The 24,339-nt window shown below is 44.3% G+C and overlaps 1 protein-coding gene across 11 annotated transcripts; it reads left to right on the top strand.

Annotated features, from left to right (window-relative positions):
• Positions 1-1,477: 1,477 nt before the first annotated feature.
• LOC105834747 (probable Na(+)/H(+) antiporter nhx-9) lies at positions 1,478-24,300 on the top strand. Of its 11 annotated transcripts, none has more exons than XM_036284586.1 (18): positions 1,478-2,497; positions 3,900-5,067; positions 8,430-8,693; positions 11,305-11,501; positions 12,950-13,206; positions 13,670-13,887; positions 15,050-15,252; positions 15,902-15,991; positions 16,826-16,896; positions 17,229-17,447; positions 17,539-17,674; positions 18,083-18,223; positions 18,308-18,380; positions 18,480-18,584; positions 18,845-18,946; positions 19,329-19,496; positions 19,777-19,935; positions 21,004-21,248. In XM_036284586.1, exons 2-18 carry the CDS (start codon positions 4,539-4,541, stop codon positions 21,246-21,248), a joined length of 3,177 nt encoding a protein of 1,058 aa, XP_036140479.1. In that variant the 5' UTR covers positions 1,478-2,497; positions 3,900-4,538. The 11 variants fall into 11 exon arrangements, with proteins under 11 accessions (XP_036140479.1, XP_036140480.1, XP_012532895.1 ...); XM_036284587.1 differs by lacking the exon at positions 1,478-2,497 and adding an exon at positions 2,672-2,898; XM_012677441.3 differs by lacking the exon at positions 1,478-2,497 and adding an exon at positions 2,979-3,228 and having other exon boundaries at positions 4,271-5,067.
• The last annotated feature ends 39 nt before the right edge of the window (positions 24,301-24,339 follow it).

The following is a 24,339-nucleotide window of genomic DNA, read 5'->3' as shown; positions in this document are numbered from 1 at the left end:
TAAAGAGATTTAAACGATAGGAATTCGCGAGAGATAATAGTCTCTTTCTCACTCTCGTACATGGCACGAAATATTTATTATAAGAGAGAAATCGACCTGTTCTTTAATCCGCCGTTATTAATGGCGATAGCGACAGAACGCAGAATAATAAAAAAATGGAGCGAGATTTTTTTGGGGAACGATTTCTCCCATCGCTTTTATCATCTCGTCGCGATTGCGCCGATGAATGGCGCGATAATGCGGTGTCCTAAATCAAACGGTGTGCACCGCGGGCTCCACCTCATCGCGCACGAAATTCTACGGAGGACGAGCGGATCGTTTCTTATCGTTCCGCCGCTAATCGCGCCTTATCGTTATGCAAACAAGCGATTCCTCGCATGCTGGCGTATACAAATAGCAGCGTAATCAAAGAGATCACGGTTTTCCGGTCGAATGACTCCTTTTGTCGATTCAATGTCTCGACAAGCGATGACGGTACGCAGAGCAATCAGGAATTTGAATCGCATGTGACTTGAAAAGCCGCTCCGATCAAACTCCGATTAATTTGATTGTTGATTAATAAGTGATATATAATCATCCTAAACCTAATCTTTCCGTCTGAAATACAACTGGTCATCCTGAATTACCTTGTCGCGTTGGCAACCCTTTAATACACGATTAAGTTAATTGGAGTTTGGTCGAAGTGGTTAATCCTAGAAGAAGCTGGAAAAGGGGAAACCCCCGGCGCTCTAAATGCAATTCTCGGGCCAACGATTCTTACATTCTGGGTGGATTTGCACTCGCCGCCGCGCGACAACGTACGGCGTCGGGGGTTGGGAGAGAAGGGGGGCCCCGTAAGCCTCTCTAGATCTTGATAAACACAGGACGGTTGTTGAGAAGGGTATATACGGGGGCAGAAGATAAGCGCGGGAGTTAAGCGAGAGCGCGCCATGCGCCTCTCTATCGTTCCGCAAACAGCAAAGCTGTCTTGCGAGCGTCATTTGTCAAGGCAGAAGCACTACTCGACGTCCCGATAATTTTTTTTTTCATTATGCAAGCAGGCCGCAATAAATCCTTATCTAACCGCATTTCCCGCGGCGCGTCGCATGCACTGCCGCGCCGCGTTGCGCAAAAAAAGGCTCGATCCGATCAGCGGTTCGCCGTGTCGGCGTCACGATAATCACGGAAGGGGAAAATTACGGGATCTCCAGTGTCTACGTCTACGTCTCCGTCGTCCTCGTCGACGCACGACGATTCTCGGCGAGGATTGATACGCGCCTGTCAACGCCGTCGCACCGCGCCAGAAGGACGCCGGTGAAGAGGAAAGTCTCCAATACTGGCACCACTTGGTTTTTGAATAGTATTTCTTGGACAAAAGCTGAAAATAAAACCTTGAAAACATAAATCTAAACTAGAAAATGTCTTCAGATGGTATAGCAGTTTATGTAACACTGCTTTATATTTTGTAATGATTAATATATGTTTTTATCAAGAAGAAATCAAGCAAGAAATCAACAATAAATGTCTGAGAAATTGAATCTCAAAACTGACATACAATTTTTTTCCTTCTTTTTTCCTTTAAATTATTTGTACAAAATATTTGCAAGTTAATATGAGAATTCTCTGAAGTTTTTCAAATGTGAAACATTTTTTCCGTCGTGTTTTTTTTTGTCGTCGGTTATTCAAAATACTTTGTTTTATTTTCCAATATGTAGTGCAACTTTGTGAGTATATATAACAGTTAGACTTTGTTTTTAAAATAGATTTTATCTAAAAAAAACTCATAAACTAATAATTTTTATTTCTTTAATTTCCTGAGCAAGTCATATTTTTATCAGTATCAACTCTAAGATGCCAGATGCCTTTTCTTGCTTACGCGAATGTCAGTCAAGATTTGTGAGACTCTGTCGTATATTTTGACATGCAATTCTAGTGTAACTGTAATCAATTTATAAAACTTTGTTTCCCACGATAATTTTAAACAGTATAGAATATATAAGGACATATCTCTCAAAATTTGAATTTTTTTCAGTTATACGTTGTATAAGTTAATTGTTTAAAGAAGTGTTTCCTATGATTGGGTGAAATGCACGAGTTTTTGACAGGGTTTCTCAGACTGATGACTACATCCTAGGATTAATACAATGCAATATTCAATGTTCAAGGGATAATTAGGTGCAGCTTTAGATAGTCTATACCGGTGTTGGCGCCGTTCTTTTACGATTTTCGCTGAAAAATTCAGCCGGCGGACCGGCCGCGAAGAATCGAGCGATGCCAGCACAAGTATCCGGCTTGCGCAAGGTCAAGGCCTCGCGGGAGGCCCGCGTTGCGTCTCTCCGGTTTAAGATCGGCGGCGTCAGTCAGGGCTTCGCGCGGCCGTCGCCGAGACGTCGAGACGCCGGGCATCGCGCGCACGTGTGAAAGTGGAACGTCTCGCTGTCGCGTCTACGCGGCTACGGAGCGGGCAAATAGCAAGTGCTGCTCGTTCGTGCGAAGAAAACCACTATCGGGGAAAGGGGTGAGAGGAGGCGAAAGGTGTCTCGCGTTTCAACCCCTTCGCGCGAGCTTATATCCTCTCGTTTCTCCTCGCCGGCGGACGATGCGGGCGTCAAATGCAAACGGGAATGAACGCTGAGAACCCTTGGATTCTCGCAGCAACGCAATTCGTAAAATCCAACCGCAAACGAGCGTGTATAATAACAACGGGCGCGAGAGAGAAAGAGAAAGAGGAAGAGAAAGAGAGAGAGAGTATTTCTGGCGGGAGAGAACAATTTCCGCGGGAACACATCGGCGGCGCGTCGGTGCTCGAGGGTAGCTAGCTATATCGGGGCGTCGCGACGCTTGCGCGGGTTTCATCGACGATCAGCTGGCTGGAAGTTCTCTCCCGTCGTGGTGGGAGCGCGCGACTCGCGGCGGAGGGTGAGAGGAACGCGAACGGAGATAGATGAGAGGAGAGAGAGAGAGAAAGAGAGAGAGAGACCGCGGTGTAACGTGTGCGTCCATTACCTAGCGTCGCCGACGACGAGGAGGGCAGTGCCGACGAGGGCGCCTACGCACGTTTTTGGCAGCGCTTCCCCGTCGCTCGGCGTTATCGGCGTTCGTCGTCGTCGTCGTCGTCGCCGCCGCCACCTTCGTCGACGACGAGGACGACGGCAGTGCGCGTCGGAATACGCGGCCGTGCGGTGCTGCCGTTCCGTCGGTCGGTCGGTCGGTCGGTCGGTCGATAGAGGCAACACAACGCCGGCGAAGGTGCGACGTGTGCGTCCGCTACTTCGATGAGTCGTATACTTTTACGATGCGGCGCGCCCGTTATCACCGCCGCGCTTCCTGTCCCTCCACCACCACGTCGTCGTCATCGTCATCGTCGCCGTCGTCGTCGTCGTCGTCACCCCGCGCTCGCCCGCGCCGACGGCGGGTGACTCCGTAGAGACTCCGAGAGCGTCGCGCGGCGTATTCGCGAGCGGCGCGTAAGACGAGCAGCAGCGCCGAGCGTCCGTCTTCCCGTCCGCGCGATCCGGTGTCAACCCGAGTCGCACGCGAAAGCCGGAAGTCGCGTTTCCTCCCGCGTTCCCGCATACGGCTTTTCCGTTTGTACCGTGGACCGTGAATCATCGCGAGCGTGGAAAAAAAGAGATAGAGAGATAGAGAACAGACCCGAGTTTTTCCTGTCCCGAGCCGGAAAGCGGTACGTACGACTTCGGTCTCCCGTCGATCCGAGGATTTGCGAGGATTTTCCTGACGACGGCGACGACCCGGTGCAACGTCTCTCTCCCTCTCTCTCTCTCTCTCTCTCTCTGTCTCTCTCGCGCGAGAAAGACATGGACCGCCAGCGGCAGCTGTCACTGTAGCGCGCGCGCGCGACGTCTCGGCGCCGAAGCGGTATGAGTCACTCCACTTAATTATTGGATTTGACGTTTTAGTGATTTGTAGCCGCGACACTTGCCATCCTTCATTTCGGATCGTGCCGGTCGGAACCGGGTTTATCCAGTCCACGCGCGCCGAACCGAACGGCAGAAATTAAGGTTCGACTTGGTTCTCCGTTGGAAGATGTTACATTCATGCAGTGTCGTTAGGTTGCTTTAGCTCGCGAAACAAAACCGGGACTATTGTCTGTCATTGAGGAAAACAGACTCTCTGGCGAATCTGAAATTCTTCCCGAAAGCGCTCTAAATCGGTGTTGCTGCTGCATAGCGTGACGGCCAGGTTGGTGGTGGTGGTGGTGGTGGTGGTGGTCGTGGTGGTGGTGGTGGTGGTAGCGACCGACAACGACGGTGTGTGTGATTGCACTCAGAGGGTGGCGGCTCATCGTGTAAACCGCCCCTGGTCGCCGCTATACGGGGTGGGATTAGGGGAGTCAATCGCAGGGAGGCCCGCAGCAGCACGTGCGAGTGCGCTCGTCGTCGTGGCGGTTCCCTTCTGATGGTACAACGAGTAGAAGTAGTGACTCACCGGCGACGGACGAGCGCGGACGACGGCGCGGATCGTCCACGGCAGAAGCACCGTCGTCGTCGTCGTCGTCCTCGTCCTCGTCCCTGTCGTCGCGCCGCGTCACCCGCGCCATGGGCCGCCTCGTCCCGATGATCGTCCCCGCGCACCACCATCCCCCCGTCGTCGTCGTCGTCATCATCGCCGTCGTCCTGTCATGCTGTCCGGGATGCGGCCGCGCCGACCCCGCGCCCTACCATCTCGGATCCTCCGCGGAGCAAAACTTCCCGGCGGAGAAGCCGGCAAGTCCCGACTCACATGGGCCGCAGGCCGACACCGGCGACCTCCCCAGCGATCCCTACAGCGCCTATCCGGGTCTGGGCTTCGGCCCGATGGGCCCGATACCCCGCTCGGTCCTCCCGAACGACCCCGCCACCGTGCCGCGCAGCCTCTCGTCGGCCAGCGACGGTGACGATGCCGCACAACGAAATACCCTTTCCGAGGGATCGCGGCAGCTCGCCTCGGCGGCGCGTTCCGCCGACGACACCGCGGTCCAGCAGTCGCCGAAACCGGAGTACCGCATCATCAACGTCGAGTTCACGCGCGTCGAGACGCCCTTTCTCATCGGGATATGGATTTTCTTCGCCAGTATCGCGAAAATCGGTAAGTGCCGGCGAGTTTCAGAGCCCCGAAATTCATTCTCCTTTTTTTTCTTTCCCTTTTTTCGAGATGTTTGGCAGAGAGGATACGTGTAGGCGTGAGATATATGTGTCTATCTGTTTGTGTGTGTATGTGTGTGTGTCGGCATCTCTGGAGCATATCGTTCAACGTAAACAACAGACTTTTCAGTATTTAAAAACGGACTCATTGTAAGAAACGACAGACAGATATGACACTTGCCATAAACATTTGCAATAAATCAAGTATGCTCTTAAATTAAACGATACACATAACGATAATTCGTCCACAAAGTTAATATCTCGTAGCTGTGTATTTTCCTCCTTATTTGCATCGATAATACAGCAAACGAGTATTTGCCGATGTACTTAAAAAAAAAGTGGTTCTTTGTTTCTCACAGCAGCATTAAAAATTTAACGTGTCAAACACGAGCATGTTACTCCTTATTGTAAATTTATGAGTTTAATACCTGTTTTTTGATAAAAAAAAATAAGGTAAAGGTTTTTCAGAAGAGAGATAAACATTCCGTCTGTGTATCTCACACGTAATACGTATAATTAACTTGCGATAATACGCGCTACAAAATTAAAAACGATTACAATAGAACAATACAACATACATTAGTGTATGATAATTTTAAACATTACGATAGACAGTAAGTTATTTGAAAATTATCGTGCCATAAACACACTTTGCGCCTATTGTTATATCCAAAAACATATGCGGCAATTTTGTTGTCACGCCGCCTGTGCGGCATCAGGTTTTTCGCGATAGTGACGTTTTTCGATGAATGCATTAAGCGCACAACATATTTTTCCATTTGCTTGCATAACAAAACCTGGCAAATGTCATTGAAAACCGGTTGCAACGTACTCGTTATGCAAGGCTCATTACCCTTTCTCATTACAATAAAATCTGTTTTTAATAATTTATTTTAATTTGTTTATTTTTTGCAATTTACTGCGAGTGAAAATTGCACAGAGGGGAAAACACGGATGAAAAATTATTACCGTGCCGAAAATTACATCAAATGAAAAATTTGCGACCTAACGATCTGTGACTTGTAATTTATTTCGCGTAAACTATCGGAGCGGAGTAACGCGTTCACGTAAAGTTCTCTTGAAAAATTGCTAGCGCGGCAGAAGGGCCGCGATTTTGCAGATTTCGAGATGCATGAAGACGCTCCCGGCACTTCCGGACTCAAGGGCGTAGCCTTACGATGCATTGTAGATTCATTTTTGTGTGCGCAGCGCACGATAAGCGCCTCGAATAAACTCGAACGTGAGCATTCCATTTACCGGATATACCCGCTCGAGCAATATGAAACTCGATGGGCGCAATTTTTCTCTCTCTCTCTCCCTCCCTCTCTCTCTCTCTCTCTCTCTCTTCGTGCAATTTCACTCGCACGCACGCGTGGATACGCAAGCACGCGGCAAGACGTGGCGCGGTTGAAGAAAAACAAACTCTGGTACTCGCGCTGATATTTCTGTTCCGTTTGACGGAACGGTGGTAAAAGTCACGGGAGTGAAAGAACGCGGGCGGGAATATAAAATACACCTGCCTATATAAAATTCACATGCACTAGTCGGCGGGACATAAAAATTTATGTTTTGCAAAATAATGGAGAATTGCTTTAGGTAAACACGAGTAAATATGAAACAACTGAATTTTCCAATAATGTCGCGAGTCTCGTTTCCAAATTCACGATGTCGATTTGTACCACCGTTACAATCAGCGGCTTGTTAAATAAAAACTAGTATCAATCAACAATTATTGTCTCGTATAAACACGAAAAAATAAAATCTCATTTTGTAAGCTTAAATTTCAGGAAATATTTTTATTTCAATATTATAATACCCCTCTAAAGAATACTATATATATATATATATATATATATATATATATATGTATGTAATTTTTCTGATAATAGTATTAACCCTTTGAGTACACTAAGGACCAATATGTCTTCAATGAAAGTTTGCTTTGAAATATCTCTAACTTAGAATGTCAAAACAAGCCTCGAGGCGACATCTGTTATTGATTTCAAATTTCTACTTTACTATCGAACAATTGCTGTACGCTCCAGAGCGTTTCAACAATTTTCTCTTTTCCAGATATCATTTTTTTGATATGTAAACTTTGTACCAGATTTTTTTCTGATAAAAAAAAAACCAATAGCATTGCTACGGTATTTCCTCAATTAGTTAGGGTCAATTTGATTCCATGTGTGTTACGTGCGTACTCAAAGGGTTCAAAGATTCTATTTCTCTGAAGATATTGTTATTTTTTATCTAACATTTTTTTCATCTCAATTCAATAAAAATTGTTATTGAATAACGAGACTGTATTCTCCTCTTGATAAAACTGAACAATAAAATTTTTTATACAAGCAAGTGATGCTGTTCAAGATTGATAAACAACTTGATAACTCTTCAAAGCAGATTTTACATTCTTGCTTATATACAATTGTTGAATTGAGACTAATTTTTTTTCCTGCGTTTTTCTATCGCATTATACGAGTCATCTGCAATCGAGGCGAAGATTCCACGAAGAGTATCGGACGAGATGTATGAAAACGTGAGACACGAACGCGGATACATCGCGCGTGATACAGCACGACGACGCGCGCCAACGGAACCCTCCGCGAGCGGCCGCGGCGGCGGCGGGGGATCCCGCACCACGTGCCGAGCGTGAAGAAATGCGGGGCACACGCGACACGTTGCACCTGCCGTACTCGGTTGGAATCTTCGCTGCCGCGCGTGCACATCCCGTCACGGTTAATGCTCCAGATCGAGGCCGAAGTAATTTCGGTGATTCTGAGTTCCTACGTTGCGAACTGCAAAAGACAGTTCGTGACATCGGAAAACACATAAAGACATACACGAAAAAATGTACAATTCTAACGGTATTAAATTGATTAGTGTTAATTACTTATTTCGAGTATTATAAAAGCAGTATGGTTAATATTTAAAATATGTAGTAATTTGTTACCAGCCAATTTAATACTGTCAGTTTTTACAAAGGTTGTCGTATCTTGAGAGGCCTGTTTTCGAAGTCTCGAAGAGATATCTTTGAAACATTTTGAAATATCAATTCAGATATCTGTGGTGATGTCTACATTTCTACAGATATCTGAAATGACATATCTTACATGTGACAAATATTTTATGAAAATACTTCTTAGACATCTTTTTCAAAAAGATATCTCTTTAACGAGATACCGTTTAGACCTCGATGTTTCCCGGGAACTGAACCACGCGTCAGAATCGTAGAGATTAGAGCGGCCTCGGTCTCCTCTATGATGATCGAACGATTAATGATTTAACACGGCGCGATCGGCGATCCAGGTTTCCACATGGCACCGAAGCTCAACAAGATCTTCCCGGAGTCCTGCCTGCTGATCGCCGTCGGCGTGATCGTCGGCCTGCTGCTGTTCCAGGCGAGCAGCGTTCACATCTCACCGCTGACGCCCGACACGTTCTTCTTGTACATGCTACCACCCATCATCCTGGACGCCGGCTACTTCATGCCCAATCGGCTGTTCTTCGACCACCTCGGGACGATACTCCTGTTCGCCGTCGCTGGGACTATATTTAATACGATGTCGATAGGTTGGTAGAGCGGCGACACGACACGACCAGCTGACGCGGTCGATCGGCACACAAGTCGCGAGCAAATTTTCGCGACTCTGATATTCTTCTCCCTCGGCGAGCCGGTCGTTTCTAACTTGAGGGTTCGCCTCCGCCTTGCCTGCGGAAACAAATTCTGCGTACGTAGAAACGAGAACACTTATCTATACCCGCGGGATCCCAGGAGACAACACCGTGCTAGACTCTCTCCGAGTGATTTCAACCATAAAATATCACAAAGTTAAATGCGGTCGTGTGACGTTATGACGATATTTGCATCCACGAAAGATCAGAAGGTAACTTAAATTGTAACATTATTACCGCGGTTTAAAATGAAAGTTCAAGCGTCTCGTCTTCAATAATAATAGAAAACTATTTTTTTTTTGTTGGAGACAATGTTATTTAGAAAGATGAGTAAAACTATAGTCTAAAAGATTCCCCTTGACATACCCCTAGTACAGCTGCACCAAACTGCTAACATCTGTTGGACTGTATCAAAAAGTGAAGCTTTATAGGACAGCTCTCGGTTTAGCTATTCGTGGCTTTAATCCTTTATATTTTGGGAAAGTACAGACTCTAATCTCTTATACTTCTTTTTAACTCTAACATTACGATACAATCTGTTATGTCTCTTTTTTTCTTGAAACTATGAATTTTAAGTGCGACAAATAGGTTGTCGTAAAAGAAAAAGGAAGAATGAACCTTAAGTCTAATTTGCAATTTGTTGAACAAGCATTCAGTGCGCAAAAACAATTCTTAAAAAATTAATAAAAAATTTGAAAGTGTAATAAGACTCGGGCAAGTTAGTTGCGTACGTTATACATATGTAATACATATGTAAATAATGGGGGAAGTATACATAAAGGAAACTCTCCGACCATCCACGCCGCAGATGGTGGAATTTTCATTCTTCACTTTTGCTCACTATGGTCTGTTCGCGGTCTAGCGTAAGCGCAGATGTGCGTCTTGAAAACACAGAGAATACGCTTGAGAACGAAAATAGCGCGCGCGTCGAGCGCAAACGATGCTCAAGCGACGACGACGACGATGACGATGATGACGACGACGACGACGACGACGACGACAATCATGTAGAACTGTACAACATGCACGGCAATTGTTGTCTCAATGATTATCGCTATCATCGCCGTGATAATGTGGCTCCGCGATAACCACAGATTTCCAGCGAAATTGTCGCTGTGAAACCACAAGAAAAAAAAAGAGAGCGAAACCGACGCGAAGAGTCCGAGTTATTTGACGCTCGATAAGACCGCGCAAAACAATATGTAATAGGATACGATGGACACGTCGGCAGTAAACGATAGGCGCGATTATTGATTAAGATTGATGACTTCACAAAGGATTGTCAGTGTCGTATTTTTCGAGCGGTTACTTCTTATCGTAAAAGACGCCAAAATTATGTGCCAAGGTTAATAGCACTGTAAAATGCCTCGCAGGTGCCATTTACGAGACGCAGAATAAAATGCGAAAAGCGCGTTCTTATTCTTCTTGTGTAAACAAATAGAATGTCACAAATATAGCGTGTCTCTTGAACTTTTTTCACGCTTGTCTCTCGTCACCTTTGCTTATTAAATTCGTAATTATTTCAATTAATTCAATTTTGAAATAAATTATTGTGTTTACGGTTAATATTTAATTAGTATTTATTCGAAAGCGTTCCGAGACGAAATGTGGAACGGGGTACGGCTCTAATTTATTCACAGTTTTAATTCTGGCATCAGAATTCTGCCGAATATCGAAACCGTAATTTGATGCAATTTTAATTAATGCAGAAGCGAAACGTGTAGACAAATAACTTAACTTTTCCGAGTGACGCAAATATTTCTGCGAATAAATCGCGACGGTGATTTTCACGAAGACGACGCGCGGCAAAATAAAACTGCGAGGGAAGAGAGAACGGCCACGGATAATGTTACATTAAAATTTAATTATTTTTAAACGACGCTTACCGTAATTACCACGGTAAGGTCTAACGATATCCGATTAACTGAATTAATCTGCAAGAACGGAACGGAACGGAAATGAAAACTCCTTGCCTTTCTAGAATCGTGCCGCGCGTAACTTCCAAGTAGAAAACGACACGGCGAGCACAACAATGGCACACCGATCGATAGTCTGAAATTATGGAATGATGTTAATTAACGTATGTACGATGGGAATAGATTAAAAAACTACACACTATTATTGCGGAGAATCTACGGAGGGTTTTATACCTAAAGGGTTTCGCCCGAAAAAAAGAAAAGGAAAAGTGTACTTGATAGGTACGAATATAACACGTGGGCGGGGCGTCGATGTCCGATAATGCAAATTTCTATCTTTGGCGACGTAAATCTCTTTTTCTCTTTCTCTTTCTCCCTCTTTCTCTCTCTTGCCGTGGTTCAACGTTCAATGACTTTGCGGATCGATGGGATAATAATAATCGCGATAAATTGGCAATTTATTCGGACGTATTTAAAACAGATTAACGACGATATTCGTAATAATTAAGGCGAATTATGGGCACGGAAAAATTACGACGTCGGATATTGAATGGTTTTTATTCCTGCTGTTAAAGGGCTGTTTGCACTTTAAGGTGTGTCGCTGTGGCTCTTGGGGAAAAGTGGTATGTTCGGCTGCGAGACGCCTATCCTCGACATGTTCCTCTTCTCGGCGTTGATCAGCGCCGTCGATCCCGTCGCCGTGTTAGCCGTCTTCGAGGAGATCCACGTGAACGAGATACTCTACATCGTCGTGTTCGGGGAGAGTTTATTGAACGACGCGGTCACTGTCGTGAGTATTATATTATAGTTCACATTCAAGGAGGCTTGTTGCGTAGGTGGCACGTTGCGCCGCAGAAATCTCCGTCCTTTTGTTGCAAACTGTTAAAGGTCTTCCATATGTAGAGAGAGAGAGAGAGAGAGAGAGAGAGAGAGAGAGAGAGAGAGAGAGAGAGAGAGAGAGAGAGAGAGAGAGAGAGAAATTAAAGCCGATCAGTCCTAGTCGCTTGATTTACGAGATGTGCGCATCTGATAAGCATAAGAGGAAAAAGACGAGTATGCAATTTTTTTTTAATATTTGTAACGTATAGAAAGGAAAGATTTGAACAATCACAAAATAGAATAGAAAATTATGAATATTACTTTTATAAGTTTTTGAAGAACCAAACTTCAAGTAAATAAATAAAACATAAAAAAAACATCTTGTGAAAAAATTAACTCTCTTCAGCTGTGTTATATAATATTTCTACTGTGTATTAATGGTCTTGAAACAATCAGAGCGAAGCAACAATGCACCAAAGAAAGACGATAATAGCTATCCCCAACGGGATAGCTATCATTTTACGTATGATGTTTTATATATAGTCTCTTGTGCGCTTTTCGCATCTACCCAGTATTGACCCTGAAGTTGACGTAGATTAATATCCTGTCTCTCACCCTCGCGCATATCGCGCATTTTAAAATATCTGTTAAATAAACGGAGATAGTAAATAACAAAGCTTGCACGTGACACCGCCGAACGACAAACACTCGTCGGACGGCGGGGGCGATCGATATAACATTGATCACCATTGTCCATAAGCGTGAGTTAAGTACCAAATACCTTTGCCTCGCTTAAGAATTAATGTCGTATTTGCCCGCGGGCTACGTGTATGTGATGTTACCGCTTGAATAATACAAAATGATGTAATGTAAACGCATTTTACACATGCACGGCCGACATCGCGACGACTTCGAGCGATAAACGTGTCGCCGACACTCGGCGCGCCGTACGGTTATTATTATCATTCATTATTCAATTATTATCATTCATGCACAATTAACTCTTAAAAAAAATACTCGTGTGCCGTTTAATGGTAAGAAGAATTGTAGCGTACCGCAAAAAGTGTCGGTGCGGTAGTTTTCAGGAATTCATTCATTCATTCCGTTCCAATTTTATCTGTTACGTAGCGAGGACTGAGTATATCCCTACAAATAGATCAGTATCGCTACTTCGGTACCGCTTTTTTATTTATAGTTCATATTATTTGCAATAAGTCGTTAAGTGACCGTCCGAAAAAGTTTGCCTCGCTAGAAAAATTGGGTCGTGCCGGCTAAGAATGGTAATGCGAAAAAGGCTGCGCCGTTAACGATCCGTCGCCGTCTATTAGTTTCGTGCTGTTGCGAGGTGAGCGAAGGAAAGTGTCAGGGGTTACTGCAACGACGACCAAGTAAAAGGCCAACTTTAATACGAATACGCAGGTGCTCTATCACATGTTCGAGACGTACAGCGAGATGGGCCCTTCCAGGATCGCCTACACGGATGTGCTAGCGGGCCTAGGCTCGTTTTTGGTCGTGGCGATCGGCGGTACCATCATAGGGGTCGTTTGGGGCTTCGCCACTGGCTTCGTAACCAGGTTTACCCATCAGGTGCGCGTGATAGAGCCGATCTTCATATTCGTGATGGCGTACTTGGCATACCTCACCGCGGAGATCTTCCACTTGTCCGGCATATTGGCGTAAGTAAATCATCGGCTTTTCGACACGTCGCGTTGGCGTCCCCTAGGTCTCGGGGCGCGTTCCAATAACGAATATGTGTAATCGCTAAATCGAGAAATTGTGAGATCCGGCTCGTCTCTAACGAACGCTATCGGGGGATCGTTTAATCTTGGATATTAAGCGTCTATCGGCGGTATCAATTTCAAGAATAAGTTGCAACAACTTGTTGCACTGGATCCTATTGGCACGAAATTACAAGGAACTAAAATAATCCGCCAAGAATCCGCCGCGAAGGAAATATTAGATGGATCAGTACCGAATAGAGTAGTTCTAAGCGTTACGGGCTCAATTCCCGTAGTTCCCCTTCGTTATAATTACTCGCGTTTACAGGCGAAATTCCTCGCTCGCGAGCTTTAACATAACTTTGCCGAAACAACGATGATTGCCGCTTGTTTCGTAATTTGCGATCCCTTTATTCCACAGGATAACCTTCTGCGGTATTACCATGAAGAACTACGTCGAGGCCAATATATCGCACAAGTCCCACACGACCGTCAAGTACACAATGAAGATGCTGTCGAGTAGCTCGGAGACCATCATATTCATGTTCCTCGGCGTCGCCACGGTGAACAATGCCCACAACTGGAACACGTGGTTCGTCGTCATGACGATACTCTTCTGCTCCATCTACCGAGCCGTGGGTAAGGAAAAGCCAGATTTTACTTTCGAACAGCTCTATTACGAGATACGCTGAGAGATTAGCTGTTCTCGAATTAATTGCAACGTACTTTTTCGTAAAGGTCACAGACGTTTGTGCAATGACTTTTTAAAGCGTCCATAATTTTACAATTTTACGTGCCGTTTTTCGACTCAACCTTTGAAAGATACAATTTAACTCTCCCTGTCCCAAAAATTATTCAACGAAAGGAAAATTGTTCAGCAAAGCTGACGCTGGCGCGAAGAAAGTTTGAAAGAGTAATGCGAACAGAGGGAAAATGCGTGATAGGAGTGAGTGATAGGAAAAAAATAGCGTGATAATAGCGAATTCGTGTCGAAGAATTCTTACACGAGCGCGCGGGCCTTGACCGGGCCAGCCGGACGGGCGCTAAGGGCGTCGCTTCGCCGGCGAAGCGGACTAGCGTGTAAACCGATATGATTAAACGATGAAATCATAATGGGACTTGAGACAATTGACTTCTACTTACACGAGTATATTACGTCACTCGCGCAGAGCGACGCGCTTCACTTATGGCTTCTCGTTTCTAACCGGACAATTTGTCACTTGGCCGCGTGGAAAGTGTGCGAAGAGAGATAAGAGGCCAAGCCTGAGACGCCACGCGTTCCATTAGAAGTATTATATCGCCGCAAAACTCACAACGTTTCGCAACAGGCGATTAACGGGGATCGCTTAATTGTAATCCAATAAGACGATCGGGACGGTAGTTGATTTTTATCGTATCTCTAAACTGAAAATGACGTCGTCGTCATTTCAAGAATCGAGAGTGATGAATATATGACAAATATATGAGTGCGGGATTCATAGAAAATTCTTTCCACTCTGCGCTGTAAACACATTGAATAATGCATGATTTTTAAAGGAGAAGAATCGAGACACGTTTGAATGTTTTTTTTTTTTTTTTGCCTTAAAAAAATGTTTGAAGGTTGCTGATGCAATTAGTCGCCCTCGCGCATTCCAATAAGGATTTTGTTTTGCCGATTTTGTTCCAAAATAATTTATTCAATGCTCAATAATCATATCATCTCCGCGGGAGACGGAAACCATCAAAAATTCATTTAATTTGTCCCCCCTTTTTTTAAGGGAATAATCTTGCAGCTATAATCGTGCTCGAATTCGTGTTCCAGGCGTGATAGTGCTGACGGCGCTGGCGAACCAATTTCGGCTGCACAAATTGGACAAAGTTGAGAAATTCGTCATGTCCTACGGCGGCTTGCGCGGCGCGGTGGCGTTCGCCCTGGTGCTTCTCATAGATCCCAGGCACGTGCCCCTGCAGCCCATGTTCGTCACCACCACTATCGCCGTCATCTACTTTACCGTGTTCATCCAGGTAGGATCCCACGATAAGCATACGCGGGTGCACGCTTGCGATCGACGATTGCACGACGAGTCCGTCGATGCGAACACGATACGCACGTAAGCGTTGCATAACGCTCACGACCGGGCATTGCGCGTGTTCCTACTTGCGCGGAGAGTGTAAAATTGCAGATCTTGCTCGAGCAAAACCGGGCCGACTCAGTCAGCGGGGTCTTTTTCACGGAACCGATGACTCGCGTGTATTTTGAGACGTGGCCAAAGGTGGTATCACGAGTTGAGAGAGAGAGAGAGGGGGGGGGAGGAGGTTATTTAATCGGAACGGAGGAGAAAGGCGGAGGGGAAAGAAGAGAGCGCGCTGATCGCCATTAGACCCGCCGCGGATGATCCGTCCGTTTGATCGACGACTAATGAGCGGCGCGACAAAGATGCCAGCCGCAAAAAAAGCTCGATACTGTGCTTTGCACGTGTGCTTTGTTGCGCGATCGATCGGAAACCTAATATCACTATGCCGCACACACTTGAGCATACACTTTTGCGTCAAGCGTTTTATCAGCCCCGCGCGCACGTTGCTCCTTCCCCGCTCGATAAATCCGCGTCGAGAGCTAGGCGCGCGTTCGCCCGCGCGATGACGCTGATGTGTGTAACCGCGATGTTATTTCTAGGGGATCACCATCAAACCCCTCGTCAAAATTCTCAATGTCAAGAGGGCCGAAAAGAGGAAGCCGACGATGAACGAGAGGATCCACGAGAGGGTACGTTTTTTCCATTTAGTACAAAACGGCGGTTCTTTGCCGTTAATTCGGGGATTGTCAAGCAATCGCGAACCCGATAGAGTTGTATTACAAAAATTCGATAAAATCGTTTGATCGTTATCGCCACTATGACGCTACGATAATGTAGTCCATTATCTCGGTTACGATACTTTAAGAATGTATATCACATTTCGAAGTATTATCAAGAGTTTAAAATGTTTACAGATCGTTCTAGTATTACGTTTGAAAAATTGGAACGTAATACCCTTATAGCATTACGAGTTAAATCAAATTGTGTACATATACTCGTAAAATTCTAATAAATATCCGTGCAAAAGTTCATTTGGATTCATTTGCTCGTTTAATAGTTATTTACGTAAAACTGTAGTAAAATGAAATTAATTTCTCTGCACGAATCGTTATAAGCCAAATTTTTCGTTGTTTTTGTTTTTGCAACTGTTTCTAGAGTCAAAATGTCAGATCTTTTTTATCATTGGATTTGGAAGAAAGAAATGAATCTAAGAAGCTTGCACAGCTTTTGAATTTCGATAACTTTTAGCTGATATTGTAGAGCCGGAATATCCTTAATGCGAGACGACAGAGCCATACGACCGATATGAAGAATAGGGTCGAATTGTGAAATAGGATAACGTTCGTCATTGTCAAGCCGCATTATAGAATGTGTATATAGCGGCAATTTTTACTGAGACTTTGACGCATCATTCTGCTTGCGTTTGCGTGTTACGTAGCAAATCCTTGCGGATCCCGTGACGTCTGCTCGTTGTGCTAATCGAACTGCTGCAAGATAAATAACGTCTGTCTCTTAATTCTTAGATAATGGATCATACGATGGCGGGTATCGAGGACATTTTGGGGCAGCACGGCAACTACCACGTCCGAGACAAGTAAGACGCTTAGTCATAACTTGATGTTTACTCAACTTGGCGGTGTTTGCCCGAGCGTTTGCGAACAATCGAACGAGAGAATCTGTATGAGTTATTAGCGTAAAATTATAAACAGAAGCAAGATTAGATTAAAACATCTATATTATGTGATCCGTATATCTTCTATATGTCTGAATGAAAGTACATCTTTTATTAATTAAGATGAAAAATGTGATGTAGATAGACATCACGCTTATCATCTAATCACCAGAATGTTTCTTTTTCTTTCTCTCTTTTTCCTCTCTCTCTCTCTTTCTCCTGATAAAAATATTATTTGACTCTGTTTGCTGTAGATTCAAGCGATTCGACAATAAATTCATCCGACCTTATCTCGTGAGAGATCATTGTGGCGCCGAGCCGAAGATTCTGGAAACTTACTCGAAGCTGGCGATGAAGGATGCCCTAGATTACATAAGAAGAAATGCCTCCACCATCGGTAACATTAGCGGCACCGAAAGTATGTCGGCGATATTCCGTAATTACAGCAATACCGGCGGACAGTTCAATGGAAGGTGCGGAATTCCCTCCCCGTTGTTCGCCGCTGACAGAATTCTCCTTGATAAAATAAAAAGCACAGTCTAATCGCATACTTTTTCTCTGTAGCCCCAGCTGCAGCCAGCTCGAATCGGGATGGAATATCGATCTCCAGGAACTGGAGTACAATCCTTCCAAAAAAGACCTGACGGACGCGAGAATTCACCATCTGCTCGCCGAAGAGCTTTGTAAACCATACAAAAGGGTAAGAGATTATGGCCGAATCTAGATTTTCTTCACATCCAGAGTCCGCTCGTGATATATGATCTATCACGTAATATATTACATGTAATAAAGCAGTAATCCGTCTATCATCAAACTTTTTATCCATATTCTCTGACAAATTTTAAGTCAATCTATCTGAAGAAAAAATATTATTTCTTGTAATTTTTTAATTCTCGCTTAAATATCCCGTTATTCTTTAAATTTTATTATTCATTTGTGTCTTTAGAAACTCATTAGAATTCTATTCTTTAAATTCAATATTTCAAGACTTTTTTGGTTAAAAAGATTTGTTTCAAAGAAGCTGTGAATAAAAAGTGCGCTATAGATCTATCACATTTAAAAAACGCATTAGATAGAGAATTTTGTACAAGCAAAATGTTATGTTCAGCATCGGCGTTTGAGCTACAGCCGTCACGCGGTGAACGATCGCGATCTCTCGACGCAAGTCAATTACAAAATGCACATGAACATACGACGGATGGTGGGGGAGCACAAGCATCGCCACAAGCGCAGCAAAAAGCTGCTCAAAGTAAGAATCGATCAACGTCTCGATCGTTTGTCATATTTAATTTCGACGTCTTTCCCTTTTCATTTATCAATTTCGATTGTATAGGACGGCAAACAGAATCACGTTAGTTTCCCGGAATTTCAACAGCAGAACGGCTCGACAAAGTTATTTACGCAAGGTACGTATGCAAAACGTCGTCGGCAAATAATTAATTGTAACCGTGAGGTTTCGCAATTTCTTTCCCCTCCCCCCTTTCTTCATAAATTGTCGTGCACAGATTACATCAATGGCGTGCTGTACGAGCTGGAGAATGGAGAGACCTCCAAGCCCTCCAGCAAAGAGGACTGGGATTCAGCGATCACGTTCACCGCACGAACATCTGGTAAGAAAAGTTTTCCCTAACTCACCAAATCGAATTGAATTGATAAATAGGATCGAAGTTAGAAATATATCGACGTGAGTGCGGCAATGAGAAAACGATAAGGGTACCGTTATACCGAGGATAAACCTCGTTTCTTTTTCCCTTTTTTCATACCAAAGATCACATCTCTTTCTCTTACAATTTGTGTGTGTACACGTAGTTATTTAGCGTATTCTTGGAAAGAGTCATGACTAATAAAGTTTACAACCTTTGAACGAAAGATTCGCCGAATGTAAACGCGGATAATCAACACGCTACCACCGCTACTACGTCGATGGACACGATAAATACGGACGAAGGAGACTTGAAAATAGGACGCGACGGTATGTTCTCGCAGTGAGGAAAAGAAAGAGTTCGTGCGTTGGCTTTGCGTTATTGTGAAGAATCGTTTCTTTCGTTTTGCCGTCTTTCTTTTCTTTTTACATTGTTCAGCATTCCCGAGATCAGCCGTTTTGATCTTGTATCACTGCGAATTGATTTTCTCTGTCTTTACGCCTGTCCTTTTTTTTTGCATTGCTGGCCATTACTTTTTTGTTCGTTTACTTTTGCTCGAGTTTGCGGAATCGATATAATTTCGGCGGAGACTCCGGAGGCCTTTTCGTGTTTACGGCACTGAAAATTGGCGCCCGCCGAAATCATAACGGTTTCAATTTCGATCTCCGTGTTACTCTCCTGTTGCTATTAACCGCGGTATTTGACCCATAGGCGCGGAAGGCTACAGAGTAACCACCCCTACGGCCACGGAAACTATGTTACCGTGGAAACGCGAGGACGATTACGAGTCGGGTCATCCGATCAAGCAGCACGAATTTCCAGCCTGGTGCTCCAATAAAGAATACCTCGCCTACAGCTCGCCCTCCGCCACTTTCTTAGGTAAAGAGAGAAAGAAAAAAAAGAATAATGGCGAAATGAGAGGATAAATCAGTTTAGCTGCTGAATATTAATTTACTACCACAGTTTCGATCTTTTTCATAAAAAATTAACGAGCATGAAAGCCGATAGACTGTCACGACAGTTAGTGGTAAAAGTCAGTTTTCCCTTAAGAAGATTAACTGCTCTCTGAAAACTTTCAGCTCGTGAAATCGCCTATTACCTATTTATTCTCGGCGTATAGCTCACGTACACATGCCCGTTATGTCTTTCCGCTTTTCAGGTGGGATCGAACAGCCGAAAGTCCAATCCGTGATTGGCCTATTTCGACGCGAGAGCGTGTGCACGCCCGACAGTATCGATTGCCAGGAGACCGTCGACGAGGCGGACGAGACGGACGAGTACACCCCCGCGAGAATGGATTCCCCCGCGAAAACCAAGGGTACGTGACGCAAAGCAGAAGGAGGGTACGTTCGGTTCATTTTTATTTTTATTTTCTTCCATTTCCTTCCTCCCCTCCACCCTTTTTTTTCCCTCACCGGGATACGGATTATTCCACTCCCATCTTTCACTACCGCCTTCAATGTTTTCGACGCATAGAGGGAGTACTCTCAAATACTTAGCGAGACGTTCGCCGATGTACATATAAAAAAAAAAAAAAAAATTGTATGTTCGAAGTTCTCAAACAATATTTCACAAAACTCGACGATACACAACGGCTGTAAATTAGTAGACTTAAGCGAGAAATGTTCCAAGTGACACGCGAGAGATGCGAAACGTTGAGAAGCACTGCCCATGCTATTTTTTAATGCACTGTGACGGGCGTCACTCACGTTGCGTTGCACGTCCGTGGCTATTTCTGCGAGCAATTGCAAAATGAGCGTCGTACACGCGAACGCCCGCAACCGACGTTTCGGTATAGAAATATTGTTTCGAGAATGGGTTGCATGCGTAAATGTAGATAGAGTCTCTCCGTTGTGGGAATCCAATTTCCTTTGTTATAGATCTAGGCAACTTTTTATTTTGCTTATCAATGTTATTATGCACCAAAAGCAATAGAAAATATAAACTTCTTATGTAAATTTTTTGTTTACTCAAATAGATAGTTATTCATTGTTGCGCTAATCATTTTTTATTTCCTATGCTTTTGTCATTTAAGACATTGGTGTTTCCTACGAGAAACCCCACAGCGGAAAAATCGATGTCCCCTAATAAATACACTTCGTATCTACCTGATTTCGAAATATTAAATTATCAATTTTATTATCCCACTTGACTTATATCAAATATTGTATATGTTTGTTAAAACTCTCCTAAACTACCTTCTGAAATATGAAATAATGTTATAATGGAAGGAGATCATTACTTGGAAACAATAAAAACGTTTTTATCGGAATTAATCTCGAGCTACACTACTTTCAGTAGTTAAGAGACATCGATAATCGGCCAAGGCAGTGCTCGCTGCCCGCTTTCTCCCCCCAAAATAAACGGAATTTTTCCCTTTTTTCAGGCAACCCGAGGAGGAGGGTGCCCGCGAGACGGGTGTCAATGATGGAGCTCGGCTTCGCCGACCGAACTCACTCGATGGACGACGGGTCCCACTCCTTACCGGACTGCCGGCATGTCCAGAGAGTACGCCTTAACTCCCTCGCCTGTACGCCCGCCCATCTGCCGAGCCTGTCGACCGCCCTGATCGCCGCCTCCTCCACGTCGGAATCGTCGGAGGACGTGGACGAGGAGGAGGAGAGGGCTTGACCCTTGGGGACCGTCGCCGAGGAGGAGCGGCCGTCCACCCTCGCGGACCTCGAACGTCGGCGACGTCGGCCCTTCCGGCGACCACCACGTCACTCGTTGCTCACCTCGCTCCTGCGACGACCGAGTGCCCCCGTATGAGAATACCTGCCCTTGACGAGCCGCCTTCCAGCTCAGGAGGCATCTCGCGAATCTGAATCTCGGCCTGAATTTCGTTGACGCGCCCCTCACCCACGCGCGAGACAAGGTGTTGCGAAGGGACAAATTCCGTGAGAAACAACGATGTGAAGGAAAAAAATGAGAAAGACTATGCAAAACGAAACTTTCGATTTCGTACGAGGAGAAGTATTTAGAAAAACGTGAGAATTTTGCGGATTACACGAAGAAAGGAAAAAAAGCGGGGGAAAGATAGTCTTCTGAAAAGTTTATGAGGAGTTTCTCCGGGCAACGCGAGAAAGTAACGCGAATCTCTTTGGTATGAACGGCCCTCTGTTCGCGTTCGGCATACAGTATTCGCGAGATCGCTCGCCGATTTCCGGAAGGGAGTACGGACGTATATTACGAAAAGTTGAAATTTTACGAATCACTGTTATTTTCTTCTGCACGCCGCGTGAACGCGTTTGCAAGGGCGAAGGCGCTTGTCAAGAGCAGGGGCTTATTTCTAAATCCGTCTCTAAGACGTCTTGGAATTGTGGCCTTAAAAGGACTGTAGAAGTGCTTGGGCGCCTCCCCCCGGCGACGGTGTCGTATGCCGCCGTCGTCGTCGTCGGCGCAAAATTTCACTTGTCGGTGCTATCGATAAAAATCTTGTAAAAATGCGCCGCCCAAACTTCCAAGATTTACCACGAGTACCCTTCTCCCGGGGGTGGATTCGACGGTGATACTCGCTGCTGTGTACTTCGCGATTAAGCCACGGTCAGGCTTGGCAGGAAGCCACGTGCGCAGTCGGATTAAACACTCAAATCGTTGTCATCACTTATAAATTCTGAAAATAATATATTCTTTCGTAAATAATAGAAAATAATATATTCACATGGTGCGAAAAAAATCTTTAGCTATTAGCTTGCGCTATCATATTTTTAAACATATTAGTATTATTCCTGCGAGCTATTTTATGGCATTATTTTCTTTAGAGAAACATAATTTTTATCTCCATCGTCGCTTAATAGGAAATACTTTTATTCCCCTTACCAAGATTGTGGAAAATCACTAATCGCTCATTCATCAAACTGTCAATTATAGTTGTAATATGACTCAGATCTCTGCCATACGTTTTGGAAATAAGGACGACTTTATCGTCATAGAAAATTATGCATTTTTTAGTTGGATCAAAGGTGCAGTTTCACGTGCTTGCTACACGAGCAATTAGAACGACAGATTTATCGCTCTTGTCAACGGCTAAAGTTTTGTAGTTTGAACAGTTTTAACTACAAGCATTAACGCTTATACGCTATGCGATGTAAATACGCTGTACGCTGTCGCTCAGCTGTTAAATTCATTGCTTTTTTGCCATTTCTTTATGACAACAGTTGTCGCTGTAATAATTCCGCGGCAAAAGTGACCTTTTCTGTCGTTCAAAACGGCGGGTTCGAGCGGCTCAGGAAATTGCATCTTGAAAACTTTGTCAAAACTAAGTCGCTAAGTCTGGCCGTAGCTTCGCGGACGACGAGTAATCCAACATTAGGTGCGTTATATCGTTAGTAGTCCCGTTATCGTGATTCTGACGCATGTACGCACGCATGCATACAACGCAGTACATCGCAGTGTACGTAGATAGACGACATCCCGTAGCGACGCATCCCCAGCTGAATTTAGGAGAATTCCTTTCGAGCAAACTGCTACCAGTTGTGTAGAACCAGACGAGAGAGATTGCGTACAGATGCGCGCCACTCTCCCTTTGAGTATGGCCTTAAAAAAAAAAAAAACTTTCCAGCAAGCGGATACTCGTGAGTAACACGGTGCCTGTGGTGTACGGATAATACACTGTTAAACAATACATTGTTAATATCGCGCGGCCACGGCACCGCTTGGTCAATATTTAGCGAAAAGCAGTCAGAAGCATGTACATACGGTTTTTCTTAAAGATACACTAGATAATCTTCGGCATCCTCATCATTGTCATCTTCAGCAGCATCCTCATTCACACTATTTTTGTTATGGTTTAGTATTATTTCTTCGGTGAAGTGAGAGAGAGAAAGAGAGAGAAAGAGACAAAGAGAGAGAGAGAGAGAGAGAGAGAGAGAGAGAGAGAGAGAGAGAGAGAGAGAGATGCGGAACGTGAACACTAGACAATTCGGTATTCTAGTTATTATTGTTACACTTGTTACTATCGCTAGTATGTGACTATACTAGTTCTACTACTAATAATGCAGTTAATAATGCAATTATAGCCATCGCTCGATGCAGGCGGAAAGCGAAAGCGTTGAGCTCTTGCTAGTTTCGAGGGGAACTTTGTCAACAGAGACTTTTGATAGTTGGAAACTTATTTTGATTATCAAATACGAATCGTGACAGTTACAAAATGGGATCATCTCAGATAGTCGAACCTTGTCATCGATGCCCCCCCCCCCCCCGCTAATACTTTAATGGTATACATTGCAGAAATTGCAATTCTTTTTATATTTGTTTTCGCGTCATTCGTAACGATTAATATCAATTTTATTAATACTACAATTAGCTTAGACTTTCAATCATTTCATTTTTGACCTTTTAACAATTACCTCATGGCTCTTGGGGACCTTGCGATTTTTATACTTCCTATAAATGCAATTGCGGAGTACTTAATTTAGCATACGCGATCTCTGATACCGATCCACTTTTGTATTTACATAAGGGTGACAGGGTATAAGTTTGCTCTATTTAAAATCAGAAAAAAGTACAATGGGAAGTTTAATGAAAATGATTTCGCATTCGGATTTGGAAGTTCCCCTCGTAAGGAATATTCCTCGCGGCCTTTAGTTACTTAGACCGGATAAAGAACGTCGGACTAGTCTCTAGGTGCTAGTCTCTACGCTGTTGATTTGTTAAAAAGGAAATAAATGTTTATTTCTTAAAAGACTATTACCTCTGACATTTTTATACTTCACACATGTCT

Source organism: Monomorium pharaonis, chromosome 3, assembly GCF_013373865.1.
Source record: "Monomorium pharaonis isolate MP-MQ-018 chromosome 3, ASM1337386v2, whole genome shotgun sequence".
In the NCBI taxonomy this organism is placed as follows: Eukaryota; Metazoa; Arthropoda; class Insecta; order Hymenoptera; family Formicidae; genus Monomorium; species Monomorium pharaonis.
The sequence above is the reverse complement of the archived record's forward strand: the minus strand, read 5'-3'. Positions and strand labels throughout refer to the sequence as shown.